Here is a 24,831-nt window from a genome sequence, read left to right on the forward strand (position 1 = left end):
GGGCTGTCTCCCTAGTCTCAGGTGGACAAAGATGAGTAATGATGGAGCAAGTAGGATCCAGGTAATTAGTGTCTGGAAGGTGCCTGTACCTGTCCTGGGCCTCAGTCCTTTCACCCAATGCTAACAACATTTATTACAATATTCGTGGGTCCTGTTTGCACAGGTGATGGAAATGATTTGACAGATTTTTAAACAAACTAATCTTAAATAAAAAAGATATTCTTGAGGCTAGCTTTATTAAAACTTCCAAAAACCCTTAATATCTTAGCCTAAACAGATGAGTGATAAAATAGAGAAGAATGTTTCTGCTGCAATTTATTTGATAACACATCCATAATATATGAGTTGACTGAATTGACCTTCACGGGTGAATGAGAAAGTGAGAGAGAAATAAGTGTGAATGCATTAGTCTGTATGAGTCACTCAGTGTGTGTGTCTGATAATGTACACACACTTAAAATAATTACAAAGGGAGTGTGTGTCTTAACATACACTTCTTTGTTAAATGTAATAGAATTTACAGACAATAGTTTGTTGTCAGCAGCTGATGTCCGTCTTGTTGAACATTGGTAATAATGCAAATAATCACAATCATAAACATCAAAAAATGTATTTTTATTTCAATTGAATTTTCAATCTTCCAATAGCGTTTGAGAATTAGTTTCTTTTCTTGAAAGCTTAGTTTGGCTTCCATTAAATCCAATGGATTCAATCTGAGAAGAACAAGAAGTTATGAAGTATCAACTGTTAAGGCGAGTGTACAATTTTTGGAACATGTATATAGTATTTGCGTGTGTATATATTTCCATGATATATTTTTGTACTTATATTATGTGGATAATTGACTTTTAAACATCTCAACACCCCACGGGACGTAGAAAAATATAAAGTATTTTGTATCTGATCTGAGTAACAATTTTTGTAATTTTTTTCCTTTTGGGCGAGCGCGCGTGTCTGTTCGTTTGTGTAGATGTGTGTGTATGTGAAAGGACTAGCATTATGTAAAGTTTGTAATGGAAAGTACAGATAATGAGATACATACACACGTGTGAACAGCCCTTTGGGAGCAGGCAGCAAGGTGTGTCGGTGTGTCTGTCCGTGCGAGTGTAAGACTGCGCTTAGCAGCCGTCAGTTCTTATGTTCCCGCGGAGATGCTCGGTGGTAGCCATGGTAACAGTCATTAGTTGCAGCAAAAAGCCGGCACTAACATTACTTTCTATATTCTCGCCTCTTCCATTAGTTGAGAGTCCCTGGCGGGCTAACAGAACGACTTTCTGTGTCCATAGCAACATGACATACCCACGCAAATAATCAGAGATAATAAAAATTCTTTGTTTCACCTGACACTGTAGTCTGGTCTCTCCTCACCTGATGGTTCATATTCATTCCATGCATTAAAAGCCAATTGTTCCTGTGATTTTGTGGGTTTTTTTAAAAAACATTTTTCATCTTTGAGAGTCCATGTCATCTGAACTGTTCAAGGACCGGCGAATATATCCTCTGAAAAAATAGTCAAGCAATTGTCAAGATTACAAGATGAACAAAACCCATGAAAAGCAAAATGAACATCATAAAAAGTCAATCAAAGTGTCATAAACACTGTTCACCTTTACTCACGCACCATCCATTATTTCCTATTTTAAACAAATTGAACAATAATTTGGTTTTCGTTTGTTGTTTGTGTTATTTATTACTTACCCTTGTGTCCAGTGCCCGGAGTTATCTCTTTTTTCTTTTGTTGCAGTCGGACTTTGCTTCGCTGTTCATCAAATCTTTGATATCGTTATCTACGGTTATCCTTCTTGGACTTATCCTGGCATACCACGCTCTGGAGGTCAAGGTAAGCCGTGAAAGGTCAACGTGCCCTAACTAACAACGTAGGTTACGTGAGGTGGTTACGTCGCTGTGTACACCAGGGCCAATGACATAGTTGGAAAGAATGTACGCAAAAGCAACTAGAAATAGTTCTATAAAATAAATAAATAATAAGAAAGAAGTCTTGAAAAATTGAAACATTAAATAAAGTCTTGTAACATTTTGTCAAACAGGCAAACACGTGTCCTGCACATCCACGTCCTCTAATCGCATGCATAGACACACGCACGCGCGTGCAAACAGACAGCGAGAGAATTAATATGTCACAGTGATCAGCTCCTCTTTCAGTGTCATTGGCCCTTGCTTAGTCTCTGTACTGGGGTAGTCACACGTCTGCTTCATGAGTACTGCCTACACTGTGTTACTAACTGAGCGGTCCACGTGTCTTCCGGTGACTGTTGGTGACCTGTCCCACGTGCAGTCGTGTGAGGGTGCGAACGTAGCTTCCAGCGCAGTCATGTCAGTGCGAAGGTAGACAGCTCCACTTGTAGTCATGCCATTGTGCGAAGGTAGACAGCTCCACAGGTAGTCATGCCATTGTGCGAACATAGACAATTCCATATGCAATCATGATATGGTGCGAACATAAGTTCAAGCGCAGTCATGTCAGTGCGAAAGTAGACATCTCCAGCGAGCGCTAACGATACAAGTTCTGAGATAGTATTGCAATGTTTGGTTACATCAGAGCCATGAATTAAACTGATTGGCTAACAGTCAAGGGACGGGCACACCTAACGATAACATTATTATTAAATAATGACAAGAGAATTAGCTTAGTGGAATATCACTATTTCCCAAACGGATTATTTATCATAGAAATCTTTAGCGTTCTATCTTCAAAGAATTTTTTTGGAGGGTCACAAGTTTACGACTTTTCTTCAAAATCAGTTTAAACAAACTTTGTCGCAACTTTTTTTAAAAAAATTTCCTAAGCGAATAGAAATGTTGGTTGGGACAATACTACAAGGTCCAAAGGAAAAAAAATGCTTTGAGATTCATTCCAAGCGTAGGAAAATAAAAAAATATTTGCGTCGTCTTTATGCCACATCTCATCTCATTCCCGTGCGTGCGTGACACAGCAGCAGCAACACAGCAACTTTGCAACATCAGTTGCTCTGATGGTAGGTAACAAGAAGCAGGTGCGGTGCAATAATACCCGGTACACTAATCAAACATAGGCACCACGTGACGTGTACAACTACAGCAGTTTCACTGTCAGCACGTGTGCTTAGGCAAGGAGCAGCGAGTAGTAGTAGATAAGATGGGTGCCACCACGTGGAGAACCAAACATAACTTCACTCTCTTTTTTAATATTCAAGTGCTCCTTCTCTCTCTCTCATTATTTATATATGTACTTGTGTTCCAAAAACTCTACTAGCTACTTCTCAGCAAAGCGAGGGTTAGCGCTCTGTGTCCGGGTGGATGTGGTGAAGCTATTACAGACATGCGCAGATTCAAACCTCTAATCGTGCGTCAGCAACAAGTGCAGCGCTAAGCATGCCTGTAGCAAATAATAATAATAATGATGATAATAATAATAATGACAATAATTTGCCCCATTACTCTCGGCTGCTCGAGGTCAGGTGACGCACAACGCTCCCACACAGCACGCGATCAATGAACGTCACTGTGTGTCACGGACCTCACACCGCGAACCCTGCGTCAGACGTCACGTGCGTAGGCTTGTCAGTGACGTCATGTAACAGGGTCGATGGCCGTTTAGGCACAACCAGTGTGACGTCATGCTATCGAGCAGGTCAGGTGTGGAGTTCACTTCCGATATCCATCAATCTGCTGTTTCGCGTGTAATCCCAGAATGCATTTGTCATACTGTCTGTAGGCGGTCGTCTTCTTTCATGTGGCGCTCGGTGTGTTTGGCAGGTTATTTATTATTGACAAACACGTGTCAACAATCTTTCTTTTTATTATTAAAAACATATTTGTTAAGGTTTCCAGTTGGCTGCACGTGACGATCAGACAGAGCAAATGAAAATAATCTGTCTTTTTGTCTTCGAAAGAATGCTTTTACTTCCATATTTATTTTAGAAAAATCGAGAACATTTCTGCACTGTCTGTTGTCTTCTGTATTACTGTTTTCTTCCTTTTTGTTTTCGGGAATTTTTGTTTTGTAAACAAATATTTTCTGTAACTGAAAATCAATATCAGAAACACCCTAGTGTGCACAAAGGATGGCAGCAGCTGCTTTTGTGTGTCATGCTAACCTCTTTCAGCTAAAAAGTAGAGGAAACTGGAATTAACGAGAGGATAATGTTATGACGTACAAGTAATGAAGAACGTTAGGTGGTGTTACCTGCCATATCAGTACCCTCCATACCCCTCCATGCACCCAGTCTAAGCGAGGGGAGCGCACTCTGCAGACTGTTTTTCTTTCGTTGAAATGAGAGAGAAAGGATTGAAAGGAGTGAGAGAAGAGAAAAAGAGATCCACTGTACACTTGTATTTAACTTTCATTTGTTCTTGTTTGTTTCTTGAATATTTGAGTAAAAATAGAGAAAACCCACTAAAAATTATACAGACATGAAGAAAGAACGAAAGAGGGTTTGACTGATAGCTAGTGATTAGAACGCTAAAGTACAGACTACGTATCGCGTCAGTTCGATACCCATGTAGCGCACAAAAAAAAAAAGTTTATCCAGTCGGAACTCAGCTGGGGAAGGTAGGGAGGAGAGGGCCACTGGTTTTAATAAAACTGTGATTGTAACATTTACTTCACAATGACCTGAATAGTTCAGGGGACGATTTTACCTCTTTACCTACTTATATAAATATAAATGCTTGAGTTTACCTAATTCTTTATACACAATAAATTTATATATTTAAGAGCATGAGCAGCAGTTTATAAACATGCATTTAGATGGTTAGGTACACAAAATATAGACGGAAAACACTTCTTGAGTAGAAAGCAAGTAGTTAAGGTTAGAGATTGGGATGTGAGTGAGAGAGGGAGAGAGAGGTAGAGGTTGCATGGTGTTACATCCACAGTGTAGGTGTCGGGTACAGACTTGAGTGCATTGTTAGATTATCCGTTAAAGTAAGGTAAAGAAAAGAAGAAGACAAGGGAACTATCAGCTTGGGGGCGGGGGCAGTATGTGGTGGTAGGTGTTATCCCCTCGCCTCAAGCTTCTGATGGAGGAGGGGTTGGTGCATCCTGCCTCAGCGGCAAGACTTCTTGACACACGGGGTTACACTGGCAGCCCCTGCTGTTGAGATGATCTGTCAGTACTCCTTAGTATCGTCACCGGGTATACAGGTACCCTGGGGATATTGCTGATCTGAAACACAGGTGTCAGTGTCTTCAGGTGCTTGCCTGAGATAACATCCTCAACCATATGCTTTCTGCTTGAATGACATCGTCTTTCTTTCGTCCCCCGCACACACACATACATTCTTTCTGTCACACTTTCTCAAGGATCCCGCTATGAACTCTTGTGTTTCTGTTTGTCTCTCACTCTATGCACTCCTCATCCCCTTTCTCTCTTCTCTCTTTTCTCTCTCTTTTCGCTTGCTTGCTCTCTCACTATCACTTTTTTGTTTGTTCATTTATCATTCATCCATCCAGTCCTGTCTAATTCAGCAATCTGCACAAGAACACAAAACATCCCACAGCTGAACTTCACTCAGCAACTCTGTCGGGGATGTAACTGTCGAAATTAAAAAAAAAGTAATGCAAGTCATGGATAAGTAAAATTCAAGGTTTATAAATGTTTAAAGAAATGTAAACAGCAGACACTTTTGGCTTTCTGCTTACGTTCGGTAGACGGTTACCTCTCAAAAAGAAAAAAAAAAACACCCAAACTGTGCACATGCAGCTCTCACACACACACGCACGCCCACGCACACTCACTCACACACAGGCTGTGGAGGAGATAGCAAAGTGTTGTTGATGGGTACAGCTCCTGTCTACCAAAACCTATTGCCCGTAAACACAAGTCGGCTGAGAATGGGGAACTGACGTGTCTGTGAAAAAAAGAAACCTTTGTTGCACGGCCGCTCAACTCGCTAAAAAAATACTGTTTGCAGCAAGTCCTGAGTGTCTTTCTAGAGGCCAAGTGGAAACATGCGATGTCTGTGTGTGGAGATGAGCAGGTATGTTTGGTATTGCAGTCATCTGTGTAAAAAAGCTGGCGGACTTTCTACCCGGCCTTGGGCGCTATGTACCCCAATGGATTCAAATAAGAACATTTAGCCCACACACGCGCCATTGCTAGCAGGTAGTTACATTTACACGGCAGTGGCCCACAAAAGAGAGTTTTAAAAGAACTGCTCTCGGCCCACAAAGAATACGCTCCTCTGGTCCACAGACTTCTTCTTGCCCACTCTGGTCCACGGATTCCTCTTGAGGCCCTGTATAAGAGACACTTGTAGACTAGAGCTAGCACAAGCTCATGACTTTTAACGACCAGCTAATTACGACTTTGATAGCTAGCTAATTACGAGACTGCCAATGTCTATATGATTAATGACAGACATCGCTGGCCTGTCATCTGTCTTCCATCAAGCCAAAGAAAGAAGTAAGACTGACCACCGAGGTCGGATATTTCGGTCCTCTAATCAGACCGGACCGGAATGCCCTCGGCGCGCAGTGCGCTTTGTAGACGGCAGCAGATGTACCACTCGGTATTGGGTCTGAAAAGCTCCGTGAGTATATTTCAGCCTCAGGCGCAAAAGATTGGTACAATGGCGGTTTTCTTCTTTTCTTGTCCTCTTTTTGCGGGGTAGCCAGCGGATTCCCAGGAGCCAGGCCTTGATGAAGCCATCAGACAAAGCATCTTAATAGAGATGGCTGCTTACACGGCACGCGAGGCTCTCGGGTTCTTGTACTCTAATCCTTCTGATCAGTCTCACTGCCTCAGTCTCACACATTTTCGCTAGTAATTTCTGATTTCAGGGTTACCTTCCAGCCCCAAAAGTTAATTTATAAGCGAATGCCAAAAAGATTTTTTTATTATCAGTTTTTTTTAAGCTCAAAATAAAAGTTTCTGGAGAAGCCGGGTTTCAATGACAAATTAAGGCGGAAGCAACAGGTGTTGGGTCCTAGCTGCATAATTGTACTCATGCCAGCAATCATGTCTGGAGGCGACATCTGGATGAGCAGCCTATCACATCGGGTTCACACCCTCGGACGTCGCGTGATTTGTTACGACAGAGAACAGCGCGACCTCGCGTGACGGGTGTGGCCTTACATTCTGTCGAGCAAAGTGCATCGACACGTGGGTGTCTGAAGAGAAGCTTAATTTAACAAAACCAATTAAGAAGTGATATTAAACTCTTCACGTGAGCTCTCTGTTGCTTTATCTGGATAACTACAGAAACTGTGGACAAGAGCTCTGCGCGGATGCAAGGAACTATTCACTGCCGAACTGTTCGTCAGTTAGCTTTTCTGAAGTCATCAATAGCTGACTGATCTTCAATCAGAAGGATAAGAAACTGCCCTGAGCATGATGACGATGACAATGAAAATGAAAACGACGACTACGTTGATGAGGATGTGATAGCGTGTATAGTGAAGCCTTGCTCATACCATGACAAAGGACTTGAGACAATAACAAATAAACATAAAAGCTAATGAAGTCCGATGTGGGGACATAATTCCTGGGTCCAATAACATCAGGACTGACATGAACAAATGAAGATATATGTGCGGGGTAGGGGTGAGGGACGGGAATGGAACTACATCCGGTTAATTTCGACGCAGCCGGTTGGTTTCGTCTTGTTGATAGATGAGGTCATCAGGGTGCACGTGACGTCATTGATCTCGACAGCAGGCTTCATCACTCCTCTGATCACCAGATGTTATCTTTGCGATTCTCTAGCCAATCACTTGAAGGTGCTGGTGGTGAAGTAATCCAATAGTTTGTAATGAACTTTTCCAACAGATGACATCTTCGTCCAACTTCTACAAACTCCATTTCTTCCTGCAGTAAGAAAAGTACGCGAGGTACTCGTGAACCACTCCCACCCCGACTCCCAGCCCTCGGGCGTGCACAGATTACGATGTACAGGGCGTAGGAAGCACTGACTGACAGACTTGGCATCTGCACAGATGCTTTTCCATCCCGCAGCACACGCAGCCTCCCAGCCAGCCGACGTCAGGCTGAACAATGGCAAGACATTCCACAGAGGCAGTTCTCTATTTCCTGGCAATGCTAATAATTTCCTGAATACTTTAGCAATTATTTCGCTCCTTTCCACACTGGCTGGTGGAAGCGGCGATTGTATTTCAAGATCTGCTAGCACTCTGGAGAAAATTAGGCAGAAAGTTACCCCAGCCGGGGATCGACTTCTTTCCGTTTCCCTTCTAAGTGGGCGCTCTGCTCGATTTCGCCTGCCTCACACTTGAAACTTGATGCCAGACGGCGAGACAAGACAGAGCTCCTACCCCTGCACCCGACTCCCCCACCCTACACCTTCCCCGTATATACCCAGCTGTGGCAGACAGCAACTGTCTTTGTGTCTGCAAATTCTTGTCTACTTACCATCCATGGATGCATCATTATATCAGTTGAGGCGACAAGAAGGGAGAGAGAACAATTTGTAGCAACGGTTCTCCTCTTCCCGTCATCGCTGGACCTGGCTGTTATTTATAAATAATGAGACAGAAGACAATAGCAAAGTAGTGTAGCCCCTAGGTGAGCCCCTCTTTCTGTAAGAGAGGTAAGTTGTGATAAAACAGTTCAACCAACCGTCCTTGAATCTTTACGCGTTGGTGGATTTGAACACCGACGCCTTTTAACCTTTGAAGACAAAAAAGGTTTTTGTGAGCATGTGTCAGAGGGTTGTCGAGTGCCTGAAGTAAAGAATTTTGATTTTTCGGCATTTTTACTTTCTTCTTTGTCCTGTCTTTGTACTCTGTGACGAGTCTGAGTGACGTGGTCAGTAAGGTCTGAGAGCAAAGCAGACGACTTCTGTCAACGCAGCGGAAACAACGGACTGCAGCCTTATTTATTCATTTCTTCTCCTTGAAATGTAAACTGGGAAGATGGTAAGATATGCAAAGTCATCACATTCAAAGCCACAGTCAGGCCCTTGTGATCCTGGTCACGTGATCCCATTGCCCTTTATTACTCGAACTCAGTCCCCTTTGTCTACGTCACGTCTGAATAACCTTTGATGAAACGATGGCAGAAAATAGAATTGAAAAAAAACCAGTTTACATTTCTGCTTTTATTTATCGTTTAGCACCAGGATGTAAATTTTTAAGCCTGCTGCTAAATTGGACAGATTGTGTGGTTTGTTGCTGTCGTCACGTTTGTTCCTCCTGTGGGTGAACGAACCGACATATTGATTGATGTCAGCATGTGGGAAACATGAGAATGGCGTGCTGCCATCTATTGTCACAGCCATCGTTTTGTCAGACTCCAATATGATTCTGCAAGTGGGCGAGCCATGCTGCCGACCGGTCTGCAGCTTCCCTCGGTTGCATTTCATCCCCTTTCCATAACGCATTTATCCGCCCCTGGGTGTGGAAAGTTTGTCGCAAGTGATGCGCGCAGCTTGCGTCCGCCCTCGGCGCCAGTGGTGGCTGCCATGCTGATTATTCTTAGGATGCTGCTTAATGAGGGGGACTCATTATTCTCCAACATGCTGCAGACGATGTGACGGATTGCAACACGGCAATCACGACACAAATGATACAAACAACGATAAATAAATTAATATGGTGATGAAGACTCGTGATAATATGCCAGTGCCTCATTTATACTAATAAGCCAGTGTTCCACTAATAATAAGCCAGTGTTCCACTAATAATAAGCCAGTGTTCCACTGATACTAATAAACTAATGTTCCATTGACACTAATAAGCCAGTGTTGCACTGGTTGTCAACCATCAGTCGGCTCCCAGAAGCAGGGCTTCTGTTAAGGCTAAATTCTTTGGGGTCCCAGGGACCCCTTCTTCAGGTTTCTAAGGGGTCCCAGGCTAACTCTAAGGGGTCCCTTTACAACGTTGAAAAAAACACCAACAAATCAACTATGTATACTTTGTTCAACTGCCTTTCAGGCACACAAAGGACAAAGCACTGTAATGTCTAGTCAGAAACGGCGAGACTTCTGTGCCATGAAGAGTGTGCAAGCATCTGTGATGAGCTTATGCTCACTGTACTTAGGGTGCTCACTTTTCCCCCGTTTCTGATACGATGATTTTAACCACGCTGTCAACATCTTGGAAATAGGAAAAAAAAAACAAAAAACACCTCAGTGCAAGGGAAGTAACTCTCACCTTGTAGCAGACGACAACAATAGACTGGGCTTGTCAGACACTGTATCTGTTCTTCGCCCAAATTTGAAGGGGTCCCCTGGGACCACATTGACGAAAACTGAAGGGGTCCTCCGAACTTTTAATGCGTACTGTACGCAATTTTTTGCGTAAGCAGAAGCCCTACAGAAGCCTTTACTAAACTCCATTACTGAGGGTGGACGTCTCGTCCAACTGCCTCCCGTCGGCGTCTTTGATGTGGAAGCATCCATCTGCCTGCAGGCCTGTGCCAAAGGGTGTGTTCCTCTTTGTGCATCGGGTCGTCGGGTGCGTTCAGAGCTGCATTCACATCCTTTCATATGGAATCTCGGCAAACTTCGATCGCTGTTTTTTTCTGTTTAGGTCTCGGCTATCACAGTCACGTGCAGCTGTTGACGTCTGCACACCAGGAGAATTAAGTGTTCTTTGTGAAGCTGTCCTTTTTAATTCTCTCGGTCTGTATCAGTGCCGGGAATTCTCTAAACACTGATATGAGTGACGGTGAACAACATTTTACATAAACAAGCAGCTAAAGAAAGGACTATCAGAGACCTAGCATATCAAAAACACTATAATCATTACTACTCATCTCTTTATTTCCCTCGAAAATTCTCTGGAATTTTTCCAAAGTGGCTTATTGATCTCTTCCATTATTAACGTGAATATGTTGACCTCTGAACTTTCCCGCCAGACAAACAAGCTCACTGACCAGGTGGAAAAAAGTTGTTGATAGAATGGCTAAGTGCTTTACACAGAAAATTAATGTCGTCTATGAAAGACCTTGACACATGCGACATTTAGCTCTAGACGAGGCGGGGGAGTAAATTATAAAAATAAAACAAAACTTTACTTCAGAAGGGAAGACTGTCACTATCTGGACATGACAAAACATTTGGCCCTGGCAACAAGTGTCAAGTAAAAATAACAAGTAAAAATTGCTTTGGACCACTTTTGAACATATAACATATAACATTATTGTATGTGTATTATTTTAGCGCGGATCCAAAGGTCAGAGTGAAATTTCCCGAGTGTCTTGTTTACGTCTGCACAAGAGAAGCATGCTTTTTGAAGTGGGTTGGCAAGACTCAGGAGCCGGTGGCTTGCTGATGTCGATCCTTGGCGCGACAGACATTGCCAGCATGAGAGCATGCATGGTGTCTTCAGTGCTCCTCTCTGACTTTTTTGCACATCCTATTTGCACATGAAAGAGGAGAAAGATTTTACTATTCCAAACACGACTCAAGAGCCTTCAACATAGGAAAATCCCTCGATGAACCTCGGCAAACGCTGATGGTGTGTCCATCATGCCCGTGTCATTGTAAAGAAAATGAGAGCAATGATTTGCAATCTTTCTTCACTTTTTCTTCGTTTACAGGTTTCCGGTAATTTGTAAAGTTTACTCAGCTAAAGAAGAAATAAAAAATCAGGAAAGGGATGAATAAAACAGAACGGTTTAATAAAGAGGACAAGAAAAAGCTTGTGATGTTATTGCAACTATCACTGATGGTGATTATTACTACGATTGCAACCACCACCAGAACGTCCTACCACCAGCCACGTCATCCCCACTGGTAAAAGAAAAACTAAAATAAAATGTTAATAGTACGAGTGGTTCACTGTTACCAGTAGGAGCGGGAGATTTCAAAGACATTCCAATGGATGCTCAAGTATCCAAGGAAACCAAGCCGAGTGCTAAAAGTTAAAAGCAGTTGCAGCAGCCTTCATCTCTGTTAATGTTCATCTCGACCTGAGGCTTGTTGTGTCAGCAATGCAAGCAGCTTCTGTCATCTCTCTTTATCCCCGAGGCGGACTCGTGCCACTCACAGAGCCTGGACTTGGCAGCACACACCACTCCTCATGGAGGGTGTACACTTCCAAAGATGCATGGTGTGATGTTACTCTTCACAATGAGATGAGAGGAAATAGAAAACAAAAATCCAAGATTGTGAATAAAACGAAAAAAAGAAAGCCCCAAGGCTACCCCGAGGTAAGTGTTTCTTTTCGAGTTCAAGTCATGAATCATCTCTGTTCTGGAAAAAGATTTGTCAAGAGTACAATCACTGTACAATCAAACATTAAAACAAAAATGTAAATGTCATTATTTATGAGGAAAATACGAATGATACTGATAGAATTTAAAAGATAAATTGCAATGCAAAGTTAAAAAAGGACGTGAGTGGTGGTAGAGAGTATAAATAAAAAGTATAGTTAAACTATCCCCCAAAGACATAAAACAATAAACTTAATGTAATTCTCCGATTTTCATCTTGCTGTCTGCTCTGATGTTGAGTAATGGTGGAGCCAGGGCTACATCCGGGAAGCTTTGGGAAAGTAGATACAGAGGTCAGGAACGGCGCTGGATGTTGTCCATGCAGTGGTTGTCGTGGTAAGGGTTGCATACGAAGCCCAGACTATGGTGCGAGGCGACACCTTGTGGAGAGGGTCTGTGTAGTGAGCAGTGAACAGCTGAGGAGACTCTTTGGAGGAAAGTCATGTTGTTTCTGAAGAACTCATCGGAGGAATGTCCTGCTGTTTCTGAACTACTTACTGATGAATATCCTGTTTATTCAAGCACTAACCCTGAAGGAGCTGTTCACAATAAGTACAAAGTACAATAATGCAAAGTAAAAGCCAAACGATGTAATGAAATATAACATAGACGGTTTGATAATACGACACATGTGCAAGGATTCGCTTAAAGTAAAAGAATATTTGGCATAAATAAAAAGTGTCTTGTCTGTGCTTTTGGTAATAGGAGGACTTGTTTGTGTAAGTGGTCAGGACTGTCGCATAATCCTTTTCGCGGAATGAACGGTTATTGAAATTCTGTCCATTAAACAGCCTGGGGCCAGGTGCACGACATTTAGCTATGAGCTAGCAGTCAGCTAAACTGTCAGATTGAAGCCAGTGGCAGATGGTTTGAGTTTGCCATCCAGCTAGTGATAAACTACTGGTTTTTCTCAGCTATTGTGTGACTTGCTGTCTGGTGTAACTTTGTTGACTACAAACTGACTTCCTGCCAGACGAGGACAGTCCTCAAGATATCTTTAAAAAAACAATTTCTGACAGTCGAAACAAAAGAGAGGCTGTAAGGTGTGACATTTCTAGACTCATCTAGGACAGAACTGCACGATAACAAGTTCTCAGCTTGTGTCACCTGCAATCAGATGTCATCACCTTGTCAGAGAGCTGCAGCAACTTGTCCTCCACTAACAAACTGGTTCAAAACTTGGTTGTTTTTCTGACATTTTACTGACACTTTTGTGACCATGTTCCAAAGCCCTTAACAGCAAAAGCAGCCAAGCGCCACCTTCTCCATATAGCTGTCGCCTCACTTATCTCCCTTCTGCCTCTGGGAAGCAAGCGAGGATAAGCCCTTTCATTTCCGGTCCTGGATCCGACGAACCTCTTCTGCCGATAGCGGGATACCGACGAGTATTGTTCCCCGGAGAGCCACTGATACTGTGAGTGCACAGAGAGAAACAAGACAAAACAAAAATAAGACACAAATTTGAGCACAATAATACCGACACTTAATTTCGAGGGTCGCAGGGCAATTTTCCCGGCAACATTTCTGATTGACTTAATTATGCAATTAGCTCGGCCACCGTCTAATGATCGAGTTAATTGCTTATATAGTTTTGCGATGTGATTGTACTCACTGTATATTAGGTTTGTGTGTGTCTGGGTCCTTAAATAACTGTTCAGGTCTATTAGTACAATGTAATAATATGCACATTAAGCTGTGATAATTTGTTTAGTTGTTCAGTCTGTGAAGTGTACTCTACTCAGCACGTGATTTTCTTTCTACTCCCTTACGTGCGTCATCGAACGCGCGCGCGTGCATGTTTATTCTTGCATGCCTGTCTCTGCGTATGGGAGTGTGTACGCGTGGCTCTCTCTCTCTGTCTGTGTGCACAGGCATGTCATCCTTTATTGAAAAGCCAGATCGAAATCGGTGCAAAAGGGTAAGGTCAAGGGTCAATGCCACCGCCACACTGAGATAGCAGGGATGGCCGTTCGTTTTGAAGGTATAATTTTTCTTCCGGAAACAGCGTGTCGAGAGTTAAGGCCTCGACACAAAATAAACACTCCGCCGCCCACGTGCCCCGAGCTTGGCCGTTAACTCTTCACGTCCTCCACACGCCCTCCTCCCGACTCGCCCTCCTCCCGACTCGCCCACACAGTTAAGTGCCGTTGGACATCAAAGACGCCAGTTGTATGCAGACCACCCGGCAAGTCTTCGACAGTCATCCCACCTCCACCCATTGACCACACTCTTGACCCATCACTTTGTGTGTCCACGCGCTCACACGAAGGCGCACACACATATATATATATTCACACCCACACATATTTACAAGCACACGCACTCTAACCAGTACTTTGGCCCAGTTCTAAAACTATTCTAAGCTGCGCTTGGCATCTATTTTCTGGTCAAAAACAACAACAAAACAAACTGAACATCAACAACAAAAAAGGGTTATTGCGCTTATTGGCCAAGTACAACCTTTTTAAAGTCAACTCGATAAAGGGAATACGAGCGGGTAATTCTACCCGACCGGCAAATTGCCGTCACAGGACGGTCGTCTGATTACAAAAGCTGCAACTACAGGACTGCAGGCTTTCATTTCGATGGGTTGGTAGGGACGACTGTAACTTGAGAGCTCCCTGATGATTTATGACGCAGCTGGAGAATTATTATTCTTGTTATTTAATGTTTTTATGTCCTGACAACTTTCATTGACAGTCTTTCTTTTAGTTGGTAGAGATGGATGTGAAGGTGAATCAGAGATAGTGATTGGTGGTACGAATTATAAAGATTTCAATACTGTGTTTATGTTGTTCATACAGTCTGTCGTTTTCTCTTTTCATAATTCGGCTACAAACTCAGAGGGGAAACACGTTTGTCATTTGTAAACACGTTTGTCGTGCGTTGTCTGACCTTTGTCAAGATGGTCAATAATGTCAATAAACTGTCGAGTGACACAAGTTTACCGGTTATTGTCAATCGTGTCAGTAACAGCAACACATCTACTTAAAGTTTCATCTATCCTCGCGTACGTGAGCTGTCAGCTGACTAAGTTCTAGTTGACTGATGTTAACGTGCGCGTGGTGTTGTTATTATTTCCGTCGTCCAAACACGTCTGCTGCTTGTTGGAGGCCATGAACTCTTTCTTCTTACTCTCAGTTCGTTTTTGGTGATGCTTGATGTGCTCTTAGAGCAAAATTCGAAAGTAATAATGTCTGAACAAAAAGAAACTTTCTTTGCGCGAGTTATTTTAAATCTTAAGCCAGACTTGCACACACAGGCACTTAGTCGTAGGTAAGAACATAATCGCTTGATATTAGCCTCTACATCGTTGCTTTCAGCACCCTTAGCTCTCTCTCACACACGTACAAACTCAACACATTAGCAGACTCACTGCTTGTAAATGATATTGTGTGATTATTCATTACTTTACCTTATTTTTAATTTAAATGAATGTTTTGAATGTCATGTGATGCCGGAAACAAAATCCTACTTGTCCCTCAGGGACTCGAAGAGGGAGAGCAGTGGTCCTGGAAGTATTTGCCATTATTCTATTAACAAAAAGTTGTTTTTGTTGCTTTTGGCGGACGACCTCGGAAAGCGAAACCGGAGAATCAAAAATCATTCGGAACAAATGGGTAATATGACAATATCATGCTAGCTAACAACTACCCACTACCACCACCCACTCACCATCTCTCTCTTATTCTCCCAGTACTTGCACTTGTACCACTCTGTCTACAAGTTTTGATAAAGATTGAGTATTTATGAGCAACAATATCATTTGACAATAAGATTTGTACAACAATATGTTGTCGCTAACTCTCCGCTTGCATCCAGAGCCTCTCTGCTGATTTTTTTAATCTTGCCAGGGTGCGTGTGCGTGTTTATCCTTTATTTCTACAATAACTACATTTTCTTTCTTAAAAGCAAAGCCAATACTCCACGTCTACAACTCTTATATTTTCTCCATTGACCACCCAGGTTACCTAATTTTCTTTGAAGATGCTCATCAAGTCCAAGACGATCTCAATATTATTTAGACGGTTTGTCAGTAGACTCTACAAAGCAAGGAGGTTTCGCAATGAGATGCCGCAGTGTTACTCAGGGAAAAAATATGGTTTCGTTACCATTCAGTTGTGGGGTAGGCGTTGATGTTCTCCTTACTGCTTGTGGTACCGGATACGGGGCCCTCCTGACATTAGGCTTTGACATTCATCCGGCGGGAGGTTTGGCAAGCAACCGAGGGCACTGGGAGAGAGAACGAAGGGAGAATATGCAGCGTAGTCGTCTGGATCGCGATTATCATCTGTTCCACATGTTCGACCTGCGTGGACTCTGCTACGAAGAGTAAATTTTTTTTAACAATCCACGTCCCATCATTGTCTTCACGACAGTGGTTTGTCTTCAGTGGTTTACAAAGCAGTCCTGAAGGCTATAGCAACTATATTAAAACAAAGACATGGCCTTCAAAAGATTTTTTGTTGTTCCCTAAAGGACCCTTATTGAGACCTTAAGGTCTACTTTATTCCACGCTGACGGGGGATTGCAGCGGGCCCATAATGAGTCCTCGGTGCCTGAAACAAACCTCACTGCACTGGGATGTTCATATCCCGGGCTCCCATAAATATTCTCATCACTAGTGAGATGGTGAAAAGGACTGCAGAACATTTAGCAAAAGCTGGAAACATCTCCAGTGAAAATGCCAATGTTTTGACACTTGTCTTGGAACTTCGTACCCATAAATAAAATGAAATATGGGGTGGAGGCAATGTAAACGTCTGTTACTTCTCTCCTAGGCTCGTATTCACGGAGAACATTTATTTAACTTCTTCCAAACCTGAGCTGGGTAGCCTTTCAAACCCTGGACTTGTTTATTCAGGGTAGGCCTATACAAATTGGTTTACCTGCTGGAAATTTATTGAGATGTTACTGTCTTACAACTTCTTTTATCATAAGTACATGTGGCAGAGATAGTGATTCAGTTCAACCGAACATTGCTCGAACTGTATCCCTTGTAGTATTCTGACTACACGGGTCATTATATGCACGTGACTGGCTCTGTCATCTAGAAGCCCGTACACCGCGTTCTCGTCCCTCTGTCCATGCTGAGGTCCTTTCCCTGCCCTTGCCTCTTGCAGGCTGGAGAGGTTGAGCTAATTGGAAGACAGGGAGGGAGAGAGAGACAGAACCCATTTACTCCCTTTCTTCCCTCCATCGAGAAACGACCGACAAGCCAGATACTAGACTATTTCTTTCTTCCTCCTGGTCCCAAACCCCAAACCATCTTGATTGTCCACCGTCTAACTGGCTAGAGGTGACTGCTTTCCGTTACTTTGTGTTATTTGCCTGTTTGTGTCTATATTGCTCTCAGTGTCTGTCAAGCAATTGCCTTTGTTCCTGGACTGATGTCTGTATCTTCGCCACTGCACCTTTTAGGGGATGATTTTATTTCTACTGCTACATCTGCGCCATCTTGCAATCACTTATATTTTATATCCGTTCATCAGCAGCATCCATTCTAAACTGATCTGCGATTGGTTCATGTTGGGAAGTTTAGCCATTAAAAGTTTCGTGAAGGCAGGTCTAGGTCTGCTGGCGGACATTGCGCATCTCCAGGAACATAAGTTTTAATGACCATTAGCATGATGTTGTGACAAGAATGGTGTAGATTTTTGCGAAAGTTAGGCCACTGCATCAAAAATCACCAGTTTAGCCTCCATAAAAATGACATAATAACTTTCAATTACTTTTCAAACGACAACTTTATTGACTTCTCGAAGATTCCACTCAACGGCAAGAGTGCAGACCTCACCCTCTCAGCAATTCTACACTACGGAGAACTCAATGAACTTGTTGCTTTAAGATTCGTCATTATTATTATTATTTTTATTATTTATTATTAATTACTATGTCTGTATACTTTGTGCAAATCACTTTGAGCCTGTCTTTAATGGTTAAAGCGCGATATGTCAACTTTATTACTATTTATTCTACTCTTTCTCCTCACCACTTCGCACTTCTTACTCGCGGTCTCTCTCTCTGTGTTCTGTCTCACTCTCTGATTTTTCCTTTCTCTGTTGTCTCACTATCTCTCTGTTTTCTCTCTCAGATTTATCTTTCATGCCTTCATAGGGATTCCTCAGGATCAGCTTACAGTGTAAACAGAGGTTTTGATCATATTAACCATCACAAACCTCATCAACAGCCTTTTATCTTCGATTAGTCGAAGCCTTTCAGGCGGAGTGTTGATTAGCATGCAATTCGATTCTCCGCTCGTCTTGTCTTCTTTTCTTCTAAGTCTGTTATTAGAAGAGAAAAAAATCTTATACTTTTCCTCGCAATTCCTTTGTTTATTTTTTTTTTAATGTAAATACAACATTATGTTTCCTCCCTCATTATGAACACAAAGATGTGAGCAACTATTCACGTCAACAGACTCGCAAACTAACAAGCAGCAGAAATGCTCCTAATTGATGAGTTAGTTTAGTTTACAATTATGTGTTTATTTATGTTGAATGTGTTTGTATCCTTTGTTTGGAGTTTCGATAGTATTAATCCTGTTTAAAGTGAGTTTTGATAAACAGACTTGTAGATTGACGTTGTTTCATTTTCTGTCTATGACAGGGCCATGTGAGTGACATTTTGGTGACATTTTGAGTGACTGTTGGTCATTAACCCACTGATATCATATACACACAGCAGTTACAGCTGTCACGCTCGCTTGCTGTACTCGGTGTACAATAACGAACAGCGTTGCCGACAGCGATAACGACCCTCGTTAACTTAACCCTCGGCGTTAGCGCAAGCGGTGTACTAACTAACCCCCAACACAGCGTCACGTGCTAACAGTGCTCCACTGCGCATGCGTGGATGTTGTACTAGCTGCTGCGTCGTGCTAACCTGCGCCTAGAGTCTCGCACAGCTCGGCTTGCTTCCACCCTGAATGCCAGTGAAAATAAACGTGTGGCGTCTGTACAGTTGTCTCCATGGTTACTGACAATGTTTGCACAACCTTTTTCTGTCGTTCTGTACTTGATGCCGCAATGCACACTGGGCCTACTTGTGTTAATTACGTGTGCTATTATTGGTTGTTTGGATTATTCAGATTTTAATGTTCTGGTTATTATTTATCTACCGTATCTTTTACTGAAGTTTTTGTCTGCATGAATGTTGTGACTGGTCACGAGGCTAGTGCTAATATGGATGCTCTGTGTTGTGACTGGTGATGGAGCTAGCTAATCTGGATGCTCTGTGTTGTGTTTTTTTTTTAGGAAGCTGGGACGGAGGTACTGTAAACACCAGAACCACAGTTCACACCAGTGTTCCCCGGTCGCAAGGCTTGAGCCTTCCCCTCTAGTTCAGTAGAGACCAACCCTCCCTCCCTCCCTGTTAAAGACGAGAACCTGTGCATATTTGATTACCTTCCTTCCTTCCTTCCCTCCCGCCTTTATTTCAGAGAGGCTTAGCATGAGCTCACGCAGGATGTCATGAAATCTTATTACACGATGCCGGAGACTCCAAGTCTTAGTGTAGGATGGAATATTCTAGCTAGCCATCATGATTCCGGATGATATTAACTATAAGGTTTACTGCATGATGTCACAGAGAGGACAATTAAGATCAGTTTATTGTGATATGTCACAGACAGGGGACCTAAACAAAAACTATTATTAATTAAAAAATATTTCGTGACATCATGGAGTAGGAAGCGCCATGCAGAACCGAAGGACTCCATGTATGTTTTTACGGATTAGTCGTTCATGCAAACTTATATCTCCATAGAAAATGAACCTTTTAGAGGAAAGTATGCCTGTTAATTGAGAATACGGATGTTGGTTAGTAGAGATTAACCCTGGAAGTTAAGAGAGCTGTTAAACATCTTAGAAGAATAGTCAATGAGGAAGAGAAACCTAGATACCGTGCTTCCCGAAAAATAAGACATGGTCTTATAACTTTTCCAAAAAAGGTATTAGGGTTTATCTTTCCCTGTACAAAAATCTACATTAATTCAAGTACAAAATCTGAATTTATTGTAATACAGTCATGTCATTATCTTTTGAAACATCACTCACTCATGAAGCTATTTATTTAGATAGCAATGTCATCATTTTATAATTCTTGATGTTTGTCGTTTTTCATAAAGAAATCTGTCCGTCTGGTTGACGATCTTAGGTTTAAATATGGGATGGGGCTTGTATCACGAATATCCCAAAATCATTGTAAGTTATTTTCTGGTTAGGTCTTTGGGGGAAACACGGTATGTAGTTCTCTAGGATCATTGCCCATGACAGGTTGAAAGCTGATTGTTTTCGCCAATAGTTCGACTATCCACGCTCACACCCTTGTATCCGCAAACTTATCCATGTTTATATATTTCGTTGTCTTAGTTGTTAATAGAATCGTCAACTGGCTTAAGACCATGTCATCACACACACAATTCATCCGCTGGACTGCTTTTTTGTGTCCATCATCTTTGTCGTCCCTCCCACTTTCCGGCTTCGCCCCGAAACGCATCCCTTTTGTTCCTTCCTTCCTGCAAACTGACAGTGTTTCCTCATCCTCCCTCAAAATCCACCAGTTCTCCACAGCTTGTCCAGCAACTTTGTCGTTTTTCTTTGGATGTATCCGTCTTTGCCGCCAGAATTCCTGTCCACATGTTTGCAGTGCTGCTGACCATTCTCCTCGCATTTATTCATCCAGTCTATTGTTGGCATGTAGAAGTTGTCTTTCCAGACCACAGAACCTTTCTTTCGCGTTGCAATCATATTGTTTATTAATTATATGCTCTGGTTCAAGCACTCATGTAATATTGTACAGTAAACTCATATTCTAGGAGGTTGCACAGCAACAGTTTTTATAAACATGTAAACAAAGCACAGCTTGGCCTTTAGTGTTCTGTAGTTAAGGTTACATTCATAGGAACATAATAATCCTTTTTCTTTTAGTAAAAATGTTTATTGATCTCTAAGCAGGAAGAAAAATAATCTCCATTTTTTGCCTGTTAAGGGTATGTACATTCTATGATACACATCCGGGAAAATCATAAAGAGAAGTAATTGATGTCCCTTTGTTTGCACGTGCATATTTAGAGCAAGTAAGAATATTTCTCAATTGCTCTTTTTTTTTTTTTTTTTGTCTTTTATTGTTTTCGATCCGACAGGTTCAATGTAAAGCACGGTCGTTCGCCTACATGTCTATTGATCCCTGAAGAACTCCCTCCATGGCCACATCGACCAACTCTATTTTTAGCGCAATTTGCTTTCTTCCCGTCGGTCAATGGGACAGGAAGTGTTTATTTTGTCTTGGACGCGCTTGTGTGTTATGCTTTTAAGTCATTTCCACCTGGGTGGGGTACTTCCCTATCAGTGTTATTTATTCTCAGAATAGCCCTTGCACGGCATGGCGCCTGCTTCACGGATTATTTACTCACAAGAACATTTTTAGCAGCTTTACTTCGCCTCTTAAAAATGAACCAACTGCTTTCAAGGGTTCTTTTTGTTTTTGTTGATGATGAAATGATATTTTTGTCATTCCGAACATGACCGGCAGCTATTTAGAAAGACCCGGAGCTGACATGCGCAGACTGCACGTGCATCAGATGCCGGCGATGCTAGATTGTTCTAGTCGTGTGGACACGTCAATGAGGCCTCAAGTCCTCCATTCCGTTCCCGAGTCGTAAAGTTCCGGCAGACCGGAAGTGCGCTGAGACTGCAGTTTATGGCTCACACGCAAAACGGGGAGGAGGAGGATAATGGGAGAGAGGCAGGCTATGGGGGGGGGGGCACTAGCAATCTTTAGACTAAACAAAGACACACTAGTTTAAGCTTTCTTGAATTAATTTAACAACCAGTGAAAATGTAACAAGTCTTATGCCATAAAATGTAAGTTTTAATTTTAATTTCTCGCTAAGCTTTGCCTTTAATGTTCGTTGGTCTTGTAAGTACTACAGCACTTAATTAAGTTTAAATATTGTTAACAGTTTGAAAGCCTTTGACTATTTTCAAAAAACAACAACAAAAGACATTCTGTAATACTCGGGAAAATCAACTACAATAAAGGTACAACAGAGGGTCTTGATGACACCCAACAAATGTAGTCAGTCTAGACATTTCAAAAGATAAGTTTCTATACACTGACCGTTTTCTCATGACTATACTACAGACTTAATTCAGTCTAAATAAAAGTTCGCTTGCTTTTGCAAAAAAAAAATTCTGTAATTTCCTCCTACTTCGGAAAGTCAACTACAACAAAGCCACTTCATTTTGACTGCTTGATAAGGGGGTCGTCTGACATTTAGAAAGTTTAATCACTACAAATGTTCCATAGACGAGTGAATGTCACAGAAGTTTAAGTTAGAACTGTAGATGTGTTTGTCACTTCGATCTCTATTGGCCGTTTAACAACAACGGGTCAGTTAGTCCACCAGATAGCTCTTGTCTTTAGAGGGTTAGGCATTATTCGGAAGTAGATGGTATACTTTGAAGACCAGACACGACATGTGTGTAAACATTTAATCTGTGGATGTGATTTATTTCTGTTATTTCGTCTGCTGTCCCTAGGTAAGTACGTACGTGAGTGTGTCCGTAGGATACAAGTGTTGCTTGGCTGCTTGTCCTGCTTCTCTACAGCAGCTGGCTGTTGATGGCAGCATCCGGTGGCCATGGTGTGTCCCAGTAGCATGGCTTGACTCGGGAAATGGCTTTGTGTTCATGTTGTGTGCATGGTGTTTCTGTGTTCACCATACTTAGCTGCATATCGTGAAGAACATCCTGCATTCTCAGATGGGTTCTTCACAGCATGACCTTCCACTTTACTGGACCATCTTAGAGGCTTTGTTATCATCGTAAAGTTAATGGTCCCTGTAGGCTAGCTAGACTGAACTAAGGGACTCTTATTTCAATATCTTTCTTGACCACAAACAGTAATAAATAATGTACAGGCCAAGCGGCAGCAGCTTTTCAGTTAGGTTTATTTGTATAGACATGTGAAAAATCGTTTTTCTTATCAGTAAGATATTCCGATTTTGTTGCATTTGAACTTGTGATCCTTGCCTATCACTCGTTGTCAAACACCGTTTCCTTTTTTTGAATTTATTCATTCTCCCACCCAAGCCCGCTTCTTATTTAGGTTATAGTTGAGCCTCATATCCATAAAATGCTACAGCCAACATCCCAGTAGATACCTCAGGTGCAGCTGTATTGATGTTCAAATGTAACCCATTTTTGCACAGCTGCAGGTTTAACATGCCGCTGACACCCAGTTGCGTCCCTTTGCAGCTGTTCGCGGTGGACAACTGCGTGGAGGACTGGCGCATCGCCATCTCGTGGCGGCGCATGATCCAGCTGTTCGTGGAGATTCTCATCTGCGCCATCCACCCGATCCCTGGCAACTTCACCTTCGAGTGGACGGTGATCAAAGCGGAGGACAAGGCGTCCGTCGCGCGTGTGGTGTCCGTGGACGTCCTTCTGTCCATCCCCATGTTCCTGCGCTTGTACCTCATCTGCCGTGTGATGCTGCTGCACAGCAGGCTCTTCACCGACGCCTCGTCACGCAGCATCGGGGCGCTGAACCGCATCCACTTCGACACCAAGTTCGTGCTGAAGACGCTGATGACCATCTGCCCGGGCACCGTGCTCCTGGTCTTCATGCTGACTTTGTGGATCATCGCCGGATGGTTGTTGCGAGCCTGCGAACGGTAAGACATTGGTCGTCGTACTGGGAAGGTTTAGGAAAAGCCGTGAAAAGAAGAAAGAAAGGAAAGAAAGGGGAGTTTATGGGGGAAGAAAGGACCTTACGATGCCTCTTTTTTCTGGAGATGTGTTCTATAAAACAGGACGAATGCGAACAGAAATACAGGACATTAATCTTTAAGTACACCTTGCTCGCTTATGTCTGCAAATTAATGGGCCATTTATTCTAGAAACATTTATGTAGCAGCTCGTTTGTTCGTCCCTTGCGATCTCAATGGCATCACAGGTCGGTGATAGCCCATCACGACATCTGGCCAATGTGATTTTTTTTTATAGTTTATTTCTTTTATTTTACTAATCTTGCAGTATTCTTTTTAACAAGTTGATGACATGTCCTCCCATTTATCTGAGTGCGTACAGCGATGTAAGAAGTATATTATTTGTTTTATTAGCACCAGCGGTTTTTTGCACACAGTGCAAATTCTGTATTTAGGGGCACGGACTTCTGGTATGAGACTCAGAGACTCATGAAAACCTTGCGATGTCTTAGAATTGGGTCCCTATCTCCTCTAAAGAAAAAAAAACTGATTAAAATTCTCCTCCACTCTAAGGGAAAGTGGTTCTCAACATGAAGTTCCCGGCACCCTACTGAGAGGGTGGGTATAGGCGTGGAATCTAGTCACATGGTTTTTCTGATCCAAGAAATCCCTGCCGCATTCTAGGAGGGAAATGAAACTCTTCTGTCAGGCTTAGAAGGACTTGTTTTTTCACATGTGAGCTATTGAGCACTTCCTCGCGAATCACTGGCAAAAGATAATAACAGTAAAAAGTTTGCAGCACATTTGTGCAGGTTACAGGGAGCTCAGTGCGCTTGGCGGTGAAGACACGTGCAGGGGCGCAACATGTCGTGTTTGAAGTACTGGGCTGTCAACAATGATTTCTTTAATGTTGTGAGTAATTCCCTAACATGACAGCAT

The 24,831-nt window shown here is 42.5% G+C and overlaps 1 protein-coding gene across 1 annotated transcript in view; it reads left to right on the forward strand.

Moving 5' to 3' along the window:
* Positions 1-24,831, forward strand: part of LOC112554215 (small conductance calcium-activated potassium channel protein 2-like) — a 77,360-nt gene that overhangs the window by 17,636 nt on the left and 34,893 nt on the right. Inside the window, 2 exon segments of the mRNA XM_025221882.1 lie at positions 1,745-1,840; positions 23,441-23,859. Coding sequence (XP_025077667.1) covers positions 1,745-1,840; positions 23,441-23,859 — 515 coding nt within the window.

This window comes from Pomacea canaliculata, linkage group LG13 (genome assembly GCF_003073045.1).
Source record: "Pomacea canaliculata isolate SZHN2017 linkage group LG13, ASM307304v1, whole genome shotgun sequence".
Lineage (NCBI taxonomy): Eukaryota > Metazoa > Mollusca > Gastropoda > Architaenioglossa > Ampullariidae > Pomacea > Pomacea canaliculata.